A 22,444-nucleotide genomic window follows, 5' to 3' on the forward strand; every position below is an offset into this window, starting at 1 on the left:
GATCTTTCAAGTAGTGAAAATTTAATCATAACTACCCTCTACTTTTCAGAAGGAGGTTAAATTTACAAGTGGAGTAAAGCTCCTTTCAGTGCAAAACTTCCATCAAAATTTACCACTGAAGAACAAGAGTGATTTATTGATGTTCCTTCAGACTCCAAATTGAAATTGAAGATCATTTCCTCATCATTCCTTGCGTTTTGGAGTTTCATGGAGCAGGAGTATCAGCAAGTATGTCACAATTCTCCACAAGTTATGATGCCTTTTGCAACAACCAACTCACATGAGGTAGATTTTTCAGCACTGGGAGCCATCAGCATGAAATATAGATCATGAATGACTGTGGAGAAAGAGACATAAGTCACTATTTCCAATCTGATGCTCAGGGGCAGTGTGAGAACACATTTCCATGAAAGTGACATATCATTTGACACTCTTCCCCTCCTTTCTCTTCACATACATTAGTTACCATTCCTTGAGTACTTAGTAAGGCCTTTACAAATAAAACTAAAACAAATAAGTGTGAAAATGGATTATTTTCACTACTAATTATGATACACCCTGTATACAAATTTTGTGCTTCTGGAGCCCCTCTCAGCTTGGTGTGTTGCTTGGACATTGAGCTGGCCCTGCTGAAGAAGCGAGCTCACACTTTCCATTTATTCTGTTGAAAAATTAAGATGTAATAATGTTGAAAGTTGATTAAGTTTGTTATATCAGTAGTTAATAATGAAATAACAGCTGTTACTTTTTTTAAACTTAAGTTTACTTAACCCAAACTTCAAGTCAGATACATGTGAAAGGGCCTACAGGTGTTTATGTTCAGGCCAAGGTTGCCTTGCAGCTAAAAAGTTTGAACACCACCAAACTAGAATAAAACTTTATGGACATTTGGGAAAGATATTACAAAAATGATAATTAATTTAAAATCACTAGATTTTTCTTTAAGAAGTACAATTAATAAAGTGTCATGAGAATTGTTGTATAAGTATCTCAGAACTATTGCAGTGTATGACAGTCAGCATGCATATATTCTCAAAAGTGAGGGAACATGTGTTGTTTAACTACAGTTACTTGTAGTTAGAAAAACTTTCAACATTTTCTACAACTGCAGCTTGCACTTTTATATTTTCCTCTAATTACAAAATCGAAAACAAATCTAAATAACTGAAACACTAATACTGAAAGTTCACAAATGTACATTATGTTTGGTAGAACAGTGACACAAGTTATCATTATTTTTGTTTCAAAACCCATAACTGGAACACGCTCACAACAGTAAGCAATGGGACAATTACAGTAGGCAGATCAACGATTGTTTTTTCTCAACATGTATGAATACATTCTTGAATAACTTTTTCTTTTCGCTGCACCTGTGTTACTCAGTGTTCCGCTATATGATAAGTAGCAGTCTATCCTTTACATAATATTGTGATTATTCCATCTTGGATTTTATAGTGTTTGATTTTATTGTATTTACATTGTTAACTTCTTGAACTTACTCATGAACATGTGTAGGGAAAAACCTGCAAGCATGCTTGATGTCAATGAAACTGAGGTAGCCATTAATACTCGGCAAACTACGGTTAGTGAGGAGACTGAAGAATGTATAAGGACAGTCTCTGATATAAATAGTAAGTTGGTCCCAGATGATCGGGATCAGTCAACCTGGGTGTTAAAGTAGAATCTGACATAAGTAATCCAAAGGAGGTATTTGATAAGGTAAATAGTATTTACCATGAGGTCAGTGATTTTAATGATATAGATACTGAACCTTCTGCTGGAAATGTAAAGAAAAAGCCAAATTCAAAATTGAAAAGTAGGCCTGCAGTAAATAATAATAGTTGAAATGTTACAACTGAAGACCATTGTTTGAAAGAACATATTTGCCACAAATTCATTGCTATAAAAATGTACACTCCATCGGGAATCATAGAAAGAAAACTGAGGATATTAGCAAGGCCCCGAGTCAGGTGGTTGCTTTGTTAGAAAAAGCAACAAAGGATAATAGTTGAAAGAATGTAAGATGGAAGTCAAAGGATAATTGGGAAAGAAACCATAGCAATTAGATTAGATTAGTTTTTTGTTCCATAGATCTGAGCTGAGGAGATCCTCGTGGATGTGGAACATCTCAATTTTTTTTTTTTTTAAGCTGAAATAACAATACTAATTCGTCAATGGAGTAGAAGGAGTTGGCCACTAGTAAGTCTTTCAGGTTCCTTTTAAACTGATCTTTATTTGTAACTAAATTTTTTATGTTTACTGGCAAATTATTGAAGATGAGTGTTCCTGAGTAGTGGACCCCTTTTTGAACTAAAGTAAGTGCTTTTAAGTCCTTGTGCAGATCATTTTTGTTCCTGGTATTGTATGTATGAACTGAGCTGTTTGTTGGAAAAAGAGATATATTATTTAGGACAAATTTCATTAAGGAGTAAATATACTGATAGGCAGTAGTTAGTATACCCAGTTCTTTGAAGAGGTTTCTACAGGACGTCCGTGAATTTACTCCACAAATAATACGTATTACACACTTTTGGACTCTGAAAACTTTTGTTTGACTTGAAGAGTCCATTATACCATATGACATTATGGAATGAAAGTAGGCAAAGTATGCAAGCTTTTTCATTTTTATGTCACATATGTCTGCTAACACTCGAATTGCAAATACAGATTTGTTAAGGTGTTTCTGCAGTTCTGTGGTGTGCTCCTCCCAACTGATTTTATTATCAAGTTGTAATCCCAGGAATTAAAGACTGTCAACCTCTTCTATCTGCTCTTCTTCGTACCTTATGCATATGCTGGGTGGAAACCTCTTACAGGTTCTGAATTACATATAGTGAGTCTTTTCGAAGTCTAATGTCAGTGAGTTGGCTTTAAACCATTTATTAATATCCATGAAAATATCATTAGCAGATCTACCTAGAACTACACTTGACATACTATTTATTGCAATACTTGTGTCATCTGCAAACAAAACGAACTCTGCTTCTGACAGTGTAGCTGATGACAGATCATTAATGTACACAAGAAAAAGCAATGGCCCTAAGATGGATCCTTGTGGGACACCACATGTAATTTCTTCCCATTCTGAATATGACTGATGACTTAATTCACTAGTCCCTTGCACCGACACCATTTGTTTCCTGTTGTTTTGCAGCACTGCCCATGACACCATAGAATTCTAATTTATTTAAAAGGATGTTGTGGTTCACACAATCAAATGCCTTTGACAAATCACAGAAAATTCCTACTGCTTGTAATTTGTTATTTAATGAATTAAGTACATTTTCAATGTAGGTGTAAATAGCCTTCTCGATATCAGAACCCTTCAGAAATCCAAACTGTGTTCTTGATAATATGTTATTTGTGGTCAGATGGTTGAGCATATGCCTGTACATTACTTTTTCTAAAATTTTTGAGAATGCTGGCAAAAGTGAAATCGGTCTGTACTTTGATGGTATCTCTTTATCCCCTTTCTTGAATAGAGGCTTAACATCTGCATATTTTAGCCAGTCAGGGAATGTCCCAGTTATAATTGACTGGTTACACAAGTAACTTAAAATTGTACTAAACTCACAACAACATGCCTTAGTTAACTTTGTTGATATTTCATTGTAACCACTAGAATGCTTTGTTTCTAAAGATTTTATTATGGAAGTTATTTATTTTGGTGAAGTGAGTGACATATTCATGTACCTGAAGCTATTTGTAAAGGCTAGTTTCAGATATTCAAGGGCATTATTTACTGATCCTGACAATCCCATTCTATCAGTAACAGTTATAAAGTACTTGTTAAATAGATTTGCCACACTATGCCCATCAGTTACTAACGTGCAATCTACCCTTAGTGCTATTTGCTCCTGTTCCTTTCTGGTTCTACCAGTCTCCTCTTTCACTATATCCCATACTGTTTTTATTTTGTTCCCTGACATTGCTATCTTCTTCTCGTAGAGCATTTGTTTAGATGTCTGAATTACTTTTTTAAATATTTTACAGTATTCCTTGTATTTACCTAAAACATCAGCACTGGAGCTATTCTTGGTCAACAGACACATTTTCCTTTTTGTCTTACAGGAAATCTTTATTCCTTGTGTAATCCATGGTTTTATTATAGAATTCTGTTTAATTTGAGTAACTTTTAGAGGAAAACAGGTTTCAAACATGGTACTGACATTGTTCATGAATGTGTTATATTTTTAATTTATGTCATGAGCACTATAAACATCTTTCCAGTTCATATCTTTGAGCAGTTTTCTAAAACACTCAATTTTTGGTTGATTGACTACTCTCCTGTACTCAGATTTAGCAGTCTTGATAATCTGATTAGAATTTACATCTAAAACAAGGAGCTGCATGTCATAATCTGATAGTCCATTTTAACAGGTTTTATGATATGATTTTGTTCCTTTGATTTGTCTATAAAAATGTTATCAATGGCTGTCCTTGAGGATTTAGTGATCCTAGTTGGAAAGTTTACAGTGTGAGTTAGATTGAAAGACAACATTACTAACTGCACTGAATGTTTACTGGAAGATTGCATTAGAAAATCTGTATTAAAGTCACCAGCAATCAAAATTTCTTCGTTTCTTCCTGTCAAATAACCCAAAAGAGCTTCTAGATGATTTATGAATAGATTATAATTTCCTAAAAGTGCTCGGTAAATAGTTACTACTGTTACTTCTGTTGCACATGCTTCTAGATGCTGCTCTAAACAGAATTTATTAATGTCAATGTTCTTGAATTTATGGCAGTTTTTAATAAATGTGGCAACTCCTCCTCCATCCATATCTACTCTGCAGAAGTAGGAAGCTAGCCTAAATCCTGAAATGTCTAACATATCTATACCAGTGGTCACTTGATGTTCAGAGAGGCAGATTATGTCAATTTGGTTAGATGAATTCATTTCATCGATACAAATGAATAGTTCATCTACTTTATTTCTGAGTCCCGGAATGTTCTGGCGTAATAAAGATAACTGATACTGCATACTAATGGGATTATAGCTGCTTTGGCAAAGATGAACTGGCAGCTTCTGATTACTTTCTGTTAAACATTGTTTAAATGGAGGCTGTATGCTAAAATCTGACTCCTGTTCATCTGTTTTCTCAAACTGAGTGTGTCTGCCAATCTCTCTTAAAACTCGTTTTCTTTCCCCCTTCCCTATCCTAAAAAAGGCACCCCTCAGACACCTGTGACCACTGGTATTTTACCACTTGTGACAGTGTCCCCCCTTAAGATTTCTGCAATCAACCCAGACAGTTTTCCCTTCCCTTTCCTATTGAGGTGAAGGCCATGCCTAGTGTAGTCTCACCTATCGATAGCATCCACAGGAATCAAACCAATATGCGACCCTATATCCGTCCTAAGCAGCCACTCCAACTCCAAGTTCACCCTCCTTATGGAAGAGTTCAAATGAGGCTGATCATGGCATCTCAACACAGACACAAATCCCACACTCGTATGCTTTGTTGCTGATGCTATCTTCACCAGGTTACTCTCTGTGGAATATTCAGTCTCTGTCAATGCTATTTCCCGGACCACCCACTATAACCACGGCATCCTCCTTTGTGAAATCCTTGCATAAAGAACCTACATCCTCTGTTACCTGACCCAGATCTGCACTAGGCTTGAAAAAGTTTGTGACCTGATACTCTGGACCTAGATTTTCCTGCAGTAGTTGGCCAACACCTCTACCATGGGAAGTACCTAACAACAGAACTTTCTTTCTCTTTACAAATTTCCCTACCTGTTTCATGTGCTTGAAAGCTTGTTGTGCTGTTTATACAGCATCAGTTACATGAGGCTCATCTGATTCTGACTGAGGCAACAGGCCAAATCTATTTTAAAGATTTATGACAAAGCTGTCTGATGCTGTCCTTTGCCGGTTCCCCCTATTACCTGTTGCCACTTCCCACCTCTGTTCACCCTTCTCCCTCTTTAACCTGTCCAGATCCTTCCTTGCCTTGTCTAGGTCAGCTTGAAGAGCTGCAATTTTCAATTCCTGTTCCAGTATTTTCCTATCTCTACTGCAGATCTTACAATACCACTGGTGAGCCTCATTTATGTTCCCATTTCCCATGCCACTACATTTGCCCCAATGAAAGAAACTACAGCACCCATCACACCATACCCCGGAACTAATGATCCTACGGCATGTCACACACTTCTCACTCATGGTAAAAACAGAAATCGTATAAACTCATTTAAGTAGTGACTAAAACGTAAACAAAGGACCCAAGAAACTATTCAGGCAGATATAAATAAATTGAAAGAGTACTGAATAAAAAACTGGTGATTACATATAAGTTTAAGTTACTGTTTACTTACGATTAAACAATGTTCCCACAAATCAGAATGAAAGATAAACTAATGGTTTTTCCAGAAAAGCAATAGATGGGAGACAAAGTGGTTAACATTTTTGTGACTATAGACGATATAATGATTGTGACCAAGAAAACACACATAAGAGGAAAGGAATAAGGAATGAGAGTAAAGGGAATCATCAGTTTGTTGCAAGTGTTAAAATTAATGTTACTGAACAGTAGCAGCCATTGATACCAGCAGCAAAATACGCACTGTTCTTGGAGGACTTTATGGAAAAATAATAAATGGAGAGAGAGTACCAGTATTACCATTACAGAGGTTTGTGATCATAGATGATACTGGAGATAAGAATAAGAAAACGAGTATTACTAGAAATGCGGAAACAAGAAACATTGTTGAGAGTTACTGCTATGATGGTAAAAGATATATGTATCAGTTTTATTATAAGAAAGGATCCATTGGTAGATCACACCGAGATACTAGGTTTTGAGAAGGGTAGTATGACCATCGAAGTAAATGGTCCTTTATACTCTGTGTCATACAACCCGTCTCAAAACCTACCACCTCAGCAAGTTCCACCAACAGATCCTTTCTTATAACAAAACAAAGACAAAGTCTGCAAATATTACTAGTCTTTGCAAAGGAGCACAGAACTGATGCTACGTGAAGGTGATGAGCTAATGCTTTCAATAGAAATCCAATAAAAATGAGATTACATTGCTAAAGAAAAGAATAGTCAGCTCAATAGTGAAATACATGTGTCAAACAATAGTATATGAGTTGAAGTAATGGAAATTATAGGAATTAACAAAGCTGTAAAGGGAAAATTAAAGAATTTGCTTTGGAAATACCACAATGTGTTCTCAACAAAGACAAATTTGATAAAGATGACAAAAAATCATCAGATACTAATAACAAGATAGAGAATTTTTACCAAATTTTTGAAGGTTCGTACACGGTGAGCAGGGTACCTCATCCAAACACAGTGGAGGTGTCACATCCTACATCGCAGGTGGTAAAGACAGTGATGATTGCAAGGATAACATATTAAGGTTAAATTGTACCGGTACTTCAAAATAACTACTTTATGACTTACCCATTGATGACAGCCAAAGAAACAAAATCTCCTGTTCCATCAGATTTCTGTTGATTGTACAGGATGATACCATTGTTGGTGTATGTACTGAATTCCAGTTCTACACTTAATTTATTGTAAGCTTTCAGGCGTTTCAGCTGAATATATGACTTCCCATCAAATGATGGTATTTTGTAAGCTGTTTTGAGGGAAATTAAAATTATTTTAATATTAGTATTTAGGTGAACTAGTCACATTAGATTGATGAGATTTCTTGAATAACAGCTTTTATTATTTGGAAGTTACATCATAGCATAGGCATGTTTTACAAGAAATTTTGTAATAAATAAAAAAGGGACTCATTATAAAATAAACATTGTTCATTTACTGTTCACAAGTTATCACAGGCATGAAGTCTATATAATCAAATTCATAGTTAGTACTTGCACACAAAAATGATGTGTATTAATGATCCTGAAATTAATATCAGATTGTGACACATGTCAGATATCAGTTCTACAGATATTCTGTATTAACTGATTAAATAGTGACTTTGGAAACATAACCTCTTTTCATTGGCCAGGTAACTATGCAGTTCAGATTTGTCATTTGTTGTTTATCAGTAATATTAGCGGTAACAAATTAGAAATACAAGTAAAGTTATCTCGAAAACATCTACTTAGGAGCAAAATACAAAATAATAAGCAAATAACCACTCTAAACTGCTTAAGCTAGTGGATTAAACAACTGCCAGATCAAAAGAAATGAAGAGGACATAGAATAAATATGAGTGAGGCAAACAAAGACAAAGCTATCATTTTATAATTGTCTACCCTTTCTGAAACACAAGAGAATTGTTTTTCATAAAAGTTCTGTAGTTTATAATTTTGTCTGTAACTACTAACAATTTATGTAACTTTGGTGGTTCCACTATTCCCCCGGATTATGTATTATGCATGACATAATTAAAGAAAACCATTACATAATAGGAACACTTGTTGAAACATAAAAGAATCATGATTGTACACAAAAGATTGTTTGACAAAACTGACAAAGGTGCCCAAGCATTTGAACACAAATGTGACTCAACTTACCACTGGTGTACAAAATATAATGTCTGGGTTTATTAATTTTAGAGACTGATCCTCACTGCAGATTCAGATTAGAATTAATAACCATTACAAAAACTGAAAGTCATTCAGAGAAACTGGAAACTAAGTTCTGAGGTATAGTGTTTACATGCAAATATGAACCATAAATAACTTATTTATCACAAACTATTTTGATAAGTAATGTAAGTGAAACTGAGAAACAGATAGAGATGTTTTTCTATAATAAATGAAAAGATCAGTGGATATTTTACACAACTCTCTCTCTCTCTCTCTCTCTCTGTCTCTCTCTCTCTCTACAGAAAGTGGTAGTCCAATTTTCATCCCTCCCATTTAGCCATTCGATCTGGCATTTTGTCTGTGATGCCCAAACATTCATAGTTAACAGTTTATCATACGGTACATTGATGGAAAAATGACAATTTTGGAGAAGGCAGAAAACTGAGCAATGAACTAAGAAAGTTAACTGATCAGTCTTAAGAGGATTTGATGAGGAAACAATATGGGCAAATAGAAGAATTGGAAATAAGGAAAATTGGAAGAAGTGTAGAAAACAGTAAAATCCTTAACAAGAGAGGCAAGGAAAATAAGCAAGCAAGGAATTTTAAATAACGATGGGAAGATCATATTAGACTAGTTTATGAAGATGAAGGGGAACAAAATGAAGAAGACCAAGGTTCTAATAGGGAAACAGAGAACATAACTTGGGAGCTCTGGGAAAAGAAAGCATTGGGCTGTACAGAATACCATCTGAGGCAACGAAAGTCTTAGGTCTAACTTCAATAGTCGGACTGACTGACATGGGAATAATCCAGTCCAACATGTCAAAACCTACCCGAAAATTTTCCCCTCAGGAAGAATAAGTCAAAAGCAATGCACTGTCAAAAATTTAGCTGCTGATGTGTGCTGCAAGTATTTAAAAAATGTTAAAGTTATTCTCATTACCACCACACAAAGAACTGCTCATAACCGTGGTTTGTACAGTCCTTCCTGCCTCGCACTCAAGTCAGCAAATAAGTAGATGTAGTTGTGAAAAGACGATGTAGTGCCATGTAGCAAATTTTAAGCACTTACAACCATACCAAAAACCTCTCACTTCATTGATGTTTTGAACCTGCAGTTCATATCGACAGCTAAACTGTTGCAGGTGTGTCAGAAGTGACTTATAGAGGAAAGACAATCAAAGCAGTGTATGATATTACATTACAGATGACTTGCATCAATCAGAACTTTAATATGTTGATATTAAATATTTTGTGACAATTCCTTATGATGATTTTTGAATAATGTGTAGTTAGGTAACAATGAAACCATTCCTTGTTTATTCTATGTAGTTGTCACAAAAATGTGAAGTTTGTATTGGAAGACAAAGAGAAAGATTTTCGTTACACAAAGCACACCTAATAAAAGAAAAAAATAATTCATTCAGACAGTTCAGAGTAATTAATGGTTTTATTTAGACACAACAGGAATGGAGGAAGAAAATGTCATTGCTGTTGCTTTGCATATTGTGGTGCATACCAGGCACATTTGATCAGATTTGTAAAATATGATGATGCAAACTGACAGTACAGGAATGACTGAATTTCACAGTACTGTTCCACTGATAAATCTGAAATGACAAAGAGCTATTGGGAATTATATTGTCCAACAATTTTCTAAAAAATGAAAGAAAAAGAAATTTCTTTATTGAGTCGGTGAATCACACCATTAATTCAGAGTGGAATTTGTATTATATTAAGTCTTTTTATCATCCTCCGAAAGACAGAGGTATCATTATATCCAGACCAAGAATCCAAGAAAAGCAATGAATTACTTCCTCCAACTGGTAAGAAAATGCTTCAGATGTAGTAGTGAAAATAATTCTCATCCATTTTTCCAGATTTTGCTATGTTGAGTACAAGATATTTTTCAACTAAAAAGTCCACTTTTTAATTTGGTGGTTACTTGCCTTGAGGTTCCTTATGATAGACACAACGCTATGGATACAGTAATTCACTGATATCACTGGCATTGTTGTATATGAATGTATCAGAGCATTCATTGACTTCACAAGCAGCTCTGCATATTTTCACTTGAAACAATAAAGTGTGAGTCACAAGCAGTCCTTGCACAAAACTGACTAATTATCCTTATACATAGCATTTTAGGAGATAGCAAGAAGCTCCATCTTCAAGTCAGTTACAAAGTTCCCTACTATATTATCTATTAATGACATTTCCTGTACATGTTTACTTGAAGTAAACTTCGAAATTTTGTGACTTCCTTCTCCATATAATTTACTGAATCCGTTTAACCAGTTCAAAGAGGTACGAAAGTCAGTAATGTTCATCTCACTTGCAATTCAGAGGTCCTCAGATCTCCCTTGGTAATAATGCACTGACTCTCATGAGAGCAGTTCTAAATCTTTCAAATATTTTTTCTTTCACACTTTTGCAAGTTTCACTTTGGTGCATATTTCGTACTTTGTGTGAATCCACCTTTCATTTATACAATTCATGTTCAAATTTTATGAAGCAAACCCAGCTTTGCACACCACTTATATATAAGTGTTTCTCCTTCCTTAATTTAATCAAAACATTTACAGCATTTTCTTTGTCACTGAACATTATAAATGTGCATGTTTTCTTTGGGCTAGGAAGGTACTGTATTTTTGTTTTGGGCTTTAATGAGCACAAAAACCATTGTTGGAATAACAGTTCATGGAATCATCAGGGTTATTTCCCGTTTCTTCTAATATTTCCACAATTTCTAATGAAATACTGAAACCATTCAAATGACTGTCCAAGAAAGTAATTAATAAATAACAGATATGTAGGTCTTCATGAGAAGTAGGCAATTTCAATTGAGTATTATTCATATTTTGATTCCTCATATTTCTTGTTTTCAAGATTGAGAACAGTAACTGGATTTGACATTACTGTGAAACTCTGGAAAGTGCAAAAAGACAGATGCTACTGGCAACAACGTATGCAGAAAACACAAAGAAAATTACTTCAGTTTTATCTCCATTGTTAACAATTAGTAATGCCTCAAAGGAAACTGTTAATTATTATTGATATTAAATAAGCTGCAAATTTGAGTGAGTAACAACTGTGAACAACTGTCAGAGAAACTGAAATTCAGTTTACAAATCATGACTGCATGGTGCCCTATTATCTATTTACCAATGTGCTGTCAACCAAGACTATGTACCTGTCGTGTTGCACTTGTGCTATCTGCTACAGCTACGGTAGAGGTGTACATTTCTTTGACCACCTGCTGAGCTATAAATTCATAAATTTTCAACGTTTAAAAAAAGAAATACTTGCAGTGTGTCTTAGCAATTATAATTTTGACAGTGTGTTCCTTTCCATGTATTCTTCTTGCATAACGTATTTTACGACAGGTTTTGACATGTTGGGTTAGGCAGGTTCCTTGTGAGTTAGTGAACAGAATTTATGACACAGGAATTTGTCCTCAAGATTTACACAAGGCCATTCTAGTACCTTTACCTAAAAATGAAATGCAAAATAATGCAAAGACTACAGGACAATTAGTTTTATCAATGCCTATAATAAGAATCATACTACAGACATTGAAAAAAAAAAAAAAAATATTGGGGAAGTCCAGTTTGGGTTTAGAAAGGGTAAAGGGAGAAGAGATGCTATAGATTGTTGGAGGAAGAATGATAGAAATGAACAAGGACATGCTTTCGATATAGTTAACTGGAGAATTCTGCTGAGAATTTTAAAAGATGTGGGTTCAGACTGAAAAGCTAGAAATTCATAAAGGATCTGTATACAAAACAAAAAGTGACAACTAGAGTAGGGAATGAGGAGATGGAAGAGATGTGCATTGGAAGAGGTGTAAGGCATGGATGCTCACTCTATCAAAGCTATTCAACATATATGGAGAAGAACTGACAGGTAAGGAAAAAAAAAGGGATGCAAGAAGCATTGAAATTGGAGGAGGAAGGACAAAAACTATAAAATATGTGGATAACTGAGCAGTGCTGGCACAATCAGAAGAGGAGCTAGAGGAGATGTTGATGAGTATTGCAAAAAAGGGCAAGGAGTATGGAATGAAGATAAATATAGGGAAGACAAAAGTGATGTAACTTATTACCAGATGGAAAAAAATACAAGTAAAATCCTTTCTATGCTAATGGAATTTAACGACATGGAATGGAAGCTGTACAGGAAAAATATGAAGGATATAGATGGGAAAGATAGAACTTGAAAAGGTGAAGTAATCACCAATGTCTAGAAGAATTCCAATGTAGCTGAGGAAATGATTTGCTAGCTGTTACGTCTGGAGTGTAGTGTTATACAGCAGTGGAATCATGGGCAGTTAAAAAGAAAGAAGAAAAATATCCTGAAAGTTTTGAAATGTGGCTGCAGAGAAGCATGCTTAAGGATACATGGACTGAAAGGCTTAATAATGAAGAAGTAATGAAGAAAATAGGAAAAGAAAGAAGGTAAGTGGAAGTGACCAGAAGGAGCAAAAAATTTTGGCTGGGATACATATGGTGTAGGAATTGTCTGCAACAAAGAATTATAGATGGAAATGTGGAAGGAATGAAAGGAAGATGTAGGAAGAGAATTGAAAAGATTGATGACACCAGAAGAGGATTAACATATATACAGATGGAGGAAAATGCTTACAGCAGGATGGAATGGAGCCTCTCCAGTTGAAACCTGTCATATGACAAATACATTAAGACAAACAAAGAAAGAAGAAGATATGATATGTGGAATAATCGGGTCTACTGCCAGCAGTAGACCCGATTATTCCACATGTCAAGATCTTGCCGGGAAAGCCTGAAGAGTTAAGAAGATATGACTTTATTTCACTTCAGTGACTGGAACTAAACTGCTTCTTTATCCTCAGTGATTGTCTACCGGTGATGAGCAGTTGTTCATTCTTGACTTGCCTGCTATTTTAATTTTAATTCTGTAACAAGGTGCTCTTACTGCTCTCACAAATACCAGCCACTGTAATGGAGGAAAGTCATGTGCACCATATGTCTATGAATCCTGGAACTGTATACAGTGTCTATTTGTATTTTAACTCTTTGAGTGTTGCAGTTTCTATTAGGAAATGGACCCAGGTCTACATTTGTCATGACCCATGGAAAACGATCTAAAATAACATATACAAGACCAACATATACAAGATCAACAGTCATGTTCTAAAGTATGATACATGTGATCTGGCTGCTATGTAAAGCCATGGCTTAGGATAATTCTTATTTTGTCAATGTTATATATGACAAGAGCCTCTCGGCTTCATCTAATCTAATGTTCCATCATGTGATGTAACAAGGACCACTCTTTCTGCAGAAGATATTTTTAGAAGTATGAAAACCTAGGTAAAGTGCTAATAAATCTTTGTTTTGCAACTGGTTGGCTGATTTTTCAACCCCTACAAATTTTCTTAGATCTGAAAGTTGATTAAATATTTTAATATGTTGACATTCTTTTGTTATTATTTTTTCTTCACTCTATCCCCATATCTTACAATACCCACTGAAGAGTACATGAGAGTTCATCCCATACTGGATACAGGTTTACTGTTACATGCAATCCATTGTTGTGGTGGACCGATTACAACCAGTGAGTAACTAACAAAAAGTTGCTAGTATGAGCTAAGACTAAACTTAATAACAATTTTAATAACAGCTGAAGTGCAAGTATTTTTCCCATTAGTAATGGTACTTAACAAATCACAGACTTGTGATTACAACTGAAATTAATTTACCAATGCAGCCTTGCCTGTCTGGTGCTTCGAAATAGCCATCACTGCACATGCACTGGCCAGAAATACAGTGGCTCTTAGGAATGGTGCAAGATGAATTAGTACCACATCTTTCTCCAATTGCAGCAATAACTAACTGAACAGTTGCAGGTGTAGGTTGAAGTACAGCTTCAAATGAAATATCTGCAAAAGTTAAAACCAAATTAAATCACTTTTGTAAATATTTCCTGCAAGTATTGTATACATATCTGCATGCTTAACTTTCATATTTTTGTTAGAAAGATAACACTGTCAATTATTGAATTTTTAAGCTACAGAATATCTTTTAATTTACAAGAATTTACCACATTAAAATCATAAAATTTTAACTGTCATATACAGAATTAAAATAACAATCCTACCAAGACATAAAATGTTCTCTATATCTTACCACTGTTATTATCAGATCCTTCTTGATGCAAACTGCCAGAATGATAAAAGTATCTGTCATCTGGTGCTACTGGGACCAACAGATGCCTTGTAAACTTAAAGATGGGAAGGTTAACATCAAGAGCCTCTGTGTACTGATAAGTAGTTGATCTTCTTATTGGACGTTCTGTTCCAGGAACAAGCACTTCTGAAAAGGAAAATTACATTTCTTATACATTTTATCTTAGATTGCAGTTACTCATAGAATACCAATACGTTCTTATTTGCAATAAATCATTACTGTTACAAACTGATTAATCAAAAGTATTCTTCACAAATGTATTTAACTGCTAAATTGGGGTTTCATTGGCAACTTCTACCAGACAGTGCATCTGCACTCCTGGTTGTACAGCAACACATTTGTTTTCAGATGAAACAAACACATATACCCATAAATCTGAAATTTGACTACACAGAGATGATAATGAAACCATTATGAAATAAATATGCTAAATTACAAACAATTACCAAGAATATATAATAAAATATACGTCAAATAACAAATTGATAACTAACATAAATAATTTAGGAGTAAAGGAGACCACTCAATCAACAGCAGGAGTGTTGAGTCGTTGACAGACACACTCAAAAGAAAAAGAAAACTTGCTAGTTTTTGGAACAAATCATTTGTCAAAATGGTTCAAATGGCTGTAACCACTATGGGGCTTAACATCTGAGGTCATCAGTCCCCTAGACTTAGAACTACTTAAACCTAACTAACCTAACGACATCACACACACCTATGCCCGAGGCAGGATTCGAACCTGCGACCACAGCAGCAGCACGGTTCCGGACTGACGCACTTAGAACCGCTTGGCCACAGCGGCCGGCAATCCTTTGTCAAGCTAGAGTACAAATACACATACAAAGTGCATGCACACCAACACCAACACACACACACACACACACACACACACACACACACTTGTGACCATAAATTATGCCAGTCAATGCACAATGCTGGGATCCCATTTCAGAAAGTGGATTAGGGTGGTGTGGGGTCATATCAAGTGGGGTGGGTAGAGGAAATAAGACACAGGATGCACAAAGAGTGGTTGGGGATGGGTAGCTAGCAGCTCAGAGGGAGGCAGCATTTTGATGATTAAGAATGTGGGAGAATGGTGCGGTAGGTGTACAGGCTCGGCATGTGATGCCTGGTTACTGGACGGAGGAATGGGAAACTGCTCTGTGGAGGGTATGGGGACTGAGGCCAGAAGGGTTGCAGGAGTGAACAATGTATTGCAAGCATACCTCACATCTGTATAGTAGAGAAAAGCAGGTAATAGAGGGAAGGATCCAGATGGACCTGGTTGTGAAACAGCCACTGAAGCCAAGCATTTTGCACTCAGCTGCATGTTGTGGCACTTGCTGGTCAATTTTGTTCTTGCCACACACTTTGGCAGTGGCCATTCATTCTGGTGGACAACTGGTTGGTTGTCATACTGACATAAAAAACTGTGCACGGATTGCAACAGAGTTGATGCATGACATAGCTGCTTATGATAGGATAAGACTAGACTGTGACATGACTAGGGTAGAAAGTGTCATTGATTGGAAGCAACCTGTTCAAGGTCTTTCACCTGGGTCTTCCACAGGGATATGATACCTGTGGCAAGGTGCTGAGCTGGAGAGTGGCAGGGGGCTGGGCCAGGATTGTGGATAAGTTGGGTGGGTGATTGGAATATCACATTAGGACGTTTGGGAAGGACCGTGGATGGGATGTCCCTCATTTCCAGGCATGATCATAATAATCATAGCCCTGGTGAAAGATTTGGTTCAGTTGTTCCAGTCCTGGGTGATACTGGGTGACAAGGGGGCATTCCTTTGTAGCTGATTTGTGGGGCTCATAGGAGGATTAGGGGTGAGAGAATATAACTGTTTGTGGAGTAGATTTGTAGAAGAGTGCCTGTCTGTTAAGACCCTTCTGAGACCTTCAGCATATGTGACAATGGAGTTCTCATGGCTGCAGATACATGGTCCATGGGTGACCAGGCTGTAAAATAGTGATTTTTTGGTGTGTGCAACAGGGACCATGTCCCTGTGGAAGACCCAGGTGCAAGACAATCCATCCACTCAGCACTTCCCACTCCAGTCCTGACACTGGTTATCTGATCCCATCAAGGCAGGGCCACCTGTGAAAGCAGCCACGTCATATACCAACTCTGCTGCAACCACTTCACAGTTTTATATCAGCTGTCCACCAGAATGAATAGCCACTGTCAAAGTGTGGCAGAGAACAGAGTTGACCAGCCACTGGCACAACATGCTTGATTTCAACAGCTGCTTCATAGCTTGTGTCATCTGGATCCTTCCCTCCACTATCAGCTTCTCTGAGCTATGTAGATGGGAGTCATCCTTGCAACACATCTTTCAATCTTATAACCCTCCTGACCTCAGTCTCTGTAAACCCACCATCCCCGAACCCTCCATCCAACAGTTTCCCTTCCCACTGTCCTGTCATCCCCTATCAATCCCTGCCTACAGATCGACTTCAACATGCACTAAAATCACTGGCTCTGGTATCTGTGCATCACATGCCGAGCCCATTCATCAACCACTCCTCCATCCCATATTCCAAGCCAGCAAACATACTGCCTCCCTCTTAGCTTCTAGTTATTCACATCCAATCCCTCTTCCTGTCTCTTGCCTCTCCCTTCCTCTACCCATCCTCATGAGACAATCCCCATCCTATTCCAGTCCACCTGCCAAAATGCAATCCCAGCATCGTATGTCTAGCCAGTGCGATCTAGGTGCACAGGTGTGTGTGTGTGTGTGTGTGTGTGTGTGTGTGTGGTTGGTTGGTTGGGTGTGTTTAAACACTGGCTTGATATCTGAACTGATACAAAATATATTGCTACAGTTATTTTCCTGGTGGATGTATACTGGAATCAGAAAAAATAATTTTCTGACAAAAAATACAAGTAAGTATGCCTTATTTTTACTATAAAATTTCTAAAATAAATAATGTATATGGCAACAAGAATTATTACGTTTCTATATACGGGCCAGTGTCAGGCCAAAGCACTTAGAATCAGTTAGCTGTGTTATAGAGTTGCAATGTGTCAGCGCAGTTCATGTTCAGTGCAGTCATGGCTCAGATAATTGTTGTATTTCATACTGCACTGTAATGTCAAAGACTGGATATGAATTTACCAGCAAAAGGGAATTGATGAGTATGAAAAATTGTGAAAGAATAAATTAGAAGATGTATACAGTGAAACTTTGATTTTACATTCTCTGATTTTACATTGTTTGTGACTCTACACCATAAATTAGTAGCCCCTGTGAAAAATCCGTAAGATCAATGCTAAAAATTCCCCAATTTTACATTTCTTCCTCATAAAGTTTACCTTGATTCTAAGTTCTTGCTCAATGTCTCACTTGACTTTAGCTAAAAATTCACCAATTTTAAATTTCTTCCTAGTAAGGTTCACCTTGACTCTAAGTTCTTACTTGACTTCTCACTTGACTTTGTCCCGTTTTCATCCTATTGACATTTGATGTTACTGAATGAGTTATAAATGGTGCAAAGGACAGATGGTTCACACCACGGGTGGTGGTGGAGTTTAGGGAATATTTTTGGTCATTGTGGAGAGGGGAGATGTGAGAGAGGAGAGTGATGTAATCCATGATCGGTGTTGCCAACACAACTTGCAACATTTAGCTTCACTGTGCAGTTTGATACAACTACTGCCAGATTGCAATGGTAATGGAAAAACAAGACAGTCGACATGAAGCATTCCGGAATGAGCCAATACAAGATGAAGGTGCCTGGCCACCACCTTTTCTTGTTCCACTTATAACTCAGTCTCATCTTTTTGCATGTATTGCCAATGTACTATATCAATAGACAACCTTTTAAATTCAAACACTGAGTCTCGAAGAACATGCTTGATCATAATTGAGGAAACATTGCCCATTTCTGGCTAGTGAACTCTTATTGGTTGGCGGCTTGTTAAGTTATCCAATTGCCAGCACAGCCACCACACCACACCAACTAGAGTGAGCTGACCTACTGCATGTGTGGAGAGAAGGAGTGGCCCTTCAGTGATGGGAGTGCACGTATGGGTGAAAGAACTTTCTGAAGTGCTGAAAATATACTTTTTATGCAGATGATGTCCTATGACAGAGATGTCAGATGGAAACAGAAAAAGGGTTTCGTGATAGCACATGCTAAAGGCTTTCATGTTCAAATCTGACAAGATACAGTTGCAACAACTATATACACTACTCATGTATATACTCTGCACCGCACACACCACACACTCTAGACTGTAAAGATTGGCAGCAGTGATACAGGGCATGAAGTGAAACTGTAGCACCTGAGCTTTCTTTCAAATTTACATTTAACACAGTGCACAGAAATTCACTGAGCCAACTTCTAATAATCTTGTTACATCAACTGGGGAAGTAAACTCATTTTTTCACATCTGTGTTTCTCTCATCAAGCCTAAAATAATACTTTAACAGTGGTGAGCATATGAAGTGCGGCTCATAAGAAAAGCATTAAACAATAACAGCAATGGTGACAAAGTATATCATTAAGCACATGTCCACATTTATGCTTACAGTTTAACCACTTAGCTGCTGTATGTTTTTGGTTTAATTCAATATACTCATCATCAATTTTTGCTTTTTCTCTGGATGAGCACAAAGGATGATCTCTCAAAAATGCGTGTTTTGAACATATAATTTGTGGTCGTTGCATTTCAGAAAAGAGCTCGAATACTTTGTACACAGATACCAATTTCAGTTTTTTGATGAGTTTTTACTTGCTGTCACACATCAGTACCTAACCTCCTTCCTTCCAAACTTCAAAGAAACTCTTCTGTGAGCCTTGCAGCAATACCACTTTTGGAAGAAAGAGGAAACTGCAGGGATATGGCTTAGCCACAGCCTGGGGGATGTTTCCAGAATGAAATTTTCACTTTGCAGTGGAGTGTGCACTAATATGGAACTTCCTGGCATATTACAACTGTGTGCCAGACTGAGACTAAAACTCTGGACCTTTGCCTTTGGCAGGCAAGTGCTCTATTGACTGAGCTACCCAAGCACAACTCATGACACATACTCACAGCTTTATTGTGAACATTGCTGGAGAGCTTCACTGAAGTTTGGAAGGTAAGAGACAAGGTATGGCAGAAGTAATGCTCTGAGAACAGGTCATGAGTCATGCTTGGGTACCTTAGTTGGTAGAGTACTTGCCTGTGAAAGGCAAAGGTCCTGTATTCGAGTCTTAGTCTGGAATAAAGTTTTAAGCTGCCAGGAAGTTTCATATCAGTGCACAGTTTGCTGCAAATTGAAAATTTCTGCATCTACATGTACATTACATACTCCACATACCACTGTATGGTGTGTAGCAGAAGGTACCTTGTACCACTACTAGTCAGTTCCTTTTCTGTTCCATTTGCAGATGGAGTGAGGGAAAAATGATTGTTTATATGCCTTTGAGTGAGCCATAATGTCTTGTATCTTATCTTCATAGTCCTTATGTGACATGTATGCTGGCAGAACAGGATTCTGAACTGCTTCAATGTCTTTTTTTAATACGACCTGGTGCAGATCCCAAGCGCTTGAGAAGTACTCAAGAATACCTCGCACTAGTGTCCTACATGATGCTGCCTCCTTTACAGATGAACCACACTTTTCTAAAATTCTTCCAATAAACTGAAATAAACACTCGCCGCCAAGAACAACTACAGTGTTTTGTTACTTAAGTTTTCTTCAAGCCACACTCATATTTGGGATCTTGTTCTGTATGCTCATACCTTCATTAACAGTCTGCAGTGATGTACAGTGTCAGATACTTTTTGGAACTTTAGAAATATGGAATCTCCCTGTTGTCCATCATCCACAGTTTGCAGTACATCTTTTGAGAAAAGGGCAAGTTGAATTTCACTTCACATGAGTGATGCTTTTTAAATTTCATTCTGGAAACATCCCCCTGGCTGTGACTAAGCCATGTTTCTATAATTCTCTTTCTTCCAGGAGTGATAGTCCAGCAAAGTTTGCAGGAGAGCGTCTTTGAAGTTTGGAAGGTAGGAGATGAGGTCTGATGGAAGTAAAGCTGCAAGGAGGGCTCACGAGTTCCGCTTGGGTGGCTCAGTCAGTAGAGCGCTTGCCCGCCCAAAAGGCAAAGGTCCCAAGTTTGAATCTCAGTCTGGCACATAGTTTTAATCTGCCAGGAAATTTCATATCAGCACACACTATGATACAAAGTAAAAATTTCATTCTAAAAACAAATGTAATTAATTGTGAATCAGTTAATAAACTAGATTCCACGAAATTTGTTTTGAGGATATATCAGAAAATTCAAATAAAAGTATGGACTCTGAAACAGCATCTTGTACTAATGATAGTGCGTCGAAGGAGAGGGAAATTGAAAACCAATGTGATAAGCAGATGTTAGTTACTGTTAATTCTTTTTAGGCCAAGTCAGAAGAAGTAGTAGTTTTGTAATGATAATATTAATGAGCTGGATTATAAAAATGCAAAAAGATACTGAGAATGTAAAAATTGTGGAAATGGAGGAAGAAGCTGTAATGAGGAATTTATTAATGGCAAATCTGTTGACATTGTGACAGAATGTCAGATTGAGGATGAACTTAAAAATATCAGTAATGTAAATAAAATGCACCTGGTTCACACTAGTGTATGGAAAGTTTAGCCACTGTATACTGTGTAATGTAACAGACTGGGATTCTCTTACTGTAGTATAAACCTGATTATGAATTTGGGTTATGAAAAGGTCGATAGGGTTCAAGTGGACACCCTAGCTTTTGCTGATGGCATAGCAACAATGCATGAGGTAAAAGAAGATGCAAAGTCACAACTTGACAATCAAAGGTAGCCTGGAAGGTGGGACTGAGAATCACCTGCAACAAGGCAAGGCACGGAATACGACTGGGGATTGAAGAACACCAGAAGGCATGCAACTAGTGGACAAGTTTAAATTTCTGGGTGAATATATAAGAGGAAGAAAGAGGAGCAATGAGGGAATAGTTGATAGGATAAAGATGATGAGGTCAGTTTTCTGTATGACAAGAGATAAATACAACAAAAATAATATATCTACAGACACAAGATCAAACATTACAAGGCAGCAGTGAGGAATGTGGTACTGTATGCACCGATCAATGGATATACAAAGAGAGGAAAGTACTAGATCGTAAAGATCTAGAGAAGAACTATACTGGGGTACGAGGACAATATAAGCCGGCAATTAAACTGAAAAGGGCAAGGTTTGCTGGACATGTGATTAGGATGAATATGAATAGAGGTGCTTCCATGGTCCTGCAGAGACTGTAACACACAAAAGGGAAGAAGAAGAGAGATGAAAATATATGAGAAATGTTGAAGGAGGGTGAGGTGTACAGCTGGAGGAGGCAACAAGTTTCTGTTGATTTGTAAAATGAAATAGACAATTTCAAAGGAAGAATGTGGAAGCAATTATTGGCTAACAGTGATCAGTCAAATTCCTGGGTATTAACAGTGAGCTGTTAGCAGTTCGCAACCAGAGAGAAAGGTTAATCTCAAAAGAATTGGCAGTGTGTAAATGAAAATGAACACATTCATCATTTCATTCTTACTCTGGTTATTTTTCAACAGTCATGTCCCTCTTGATTTATGTTTTCTTGTGAGTTTGCCCTTCCTCACAAGCATTACACATACAATTTCTTTCTGCAATTGTCTGCCATTTCCCTTTTCATTATGACAGGAACTCTAAGCCACC

General features: G+C 37.0%; 1 protein-coding gene across 1 annotated transcript in view; it reads right to left on the reverse strand.

The window, feature by feature from the left end:
• The window catches only part of LOC124788576 (agrin-like), a 293,248-nt gene that overhangs the window by 99,381 nt on the left and 171,423 nt on the right, over positions 1–22,444 (reverse strand). Inside the window, exons 13-15 of the mRNA XM_047255847.1 lie at positions 14,675–14,860; positions 14,248–14,427; positions 7,418–7,595 (exon numbers count right to left, since the gene is read on the reverse strand). Coding sequence (XP_047111803.1) covers positions 7,418–7,595; positions 14,248–14,427; positions 14,675–14,860 — 544 coding nt within the window. The remainder of the gene's footprint in view (positions 1–7,417; positions 7,596–14,247; positions 14,428–14,674; positions 14,861–22,444) is intronic.

The sequence above is a fragment of the Schistocerca piceifrons genome, chromosome 3 (genome assembly GCF_021461385.2).
Source record: "Schistocerca piceifrons isolate TAMUIC-IGC-003096 chromosome 3, iqSchPice1.1, whole genome shotgun sequence".
NCBI classification, from domain to species: Eukaryota; Metazoa; Arthropoda; class Insecta; order Orthoptera; family Acrididae; genus Schistocerca; species Schistocerca piceifrons.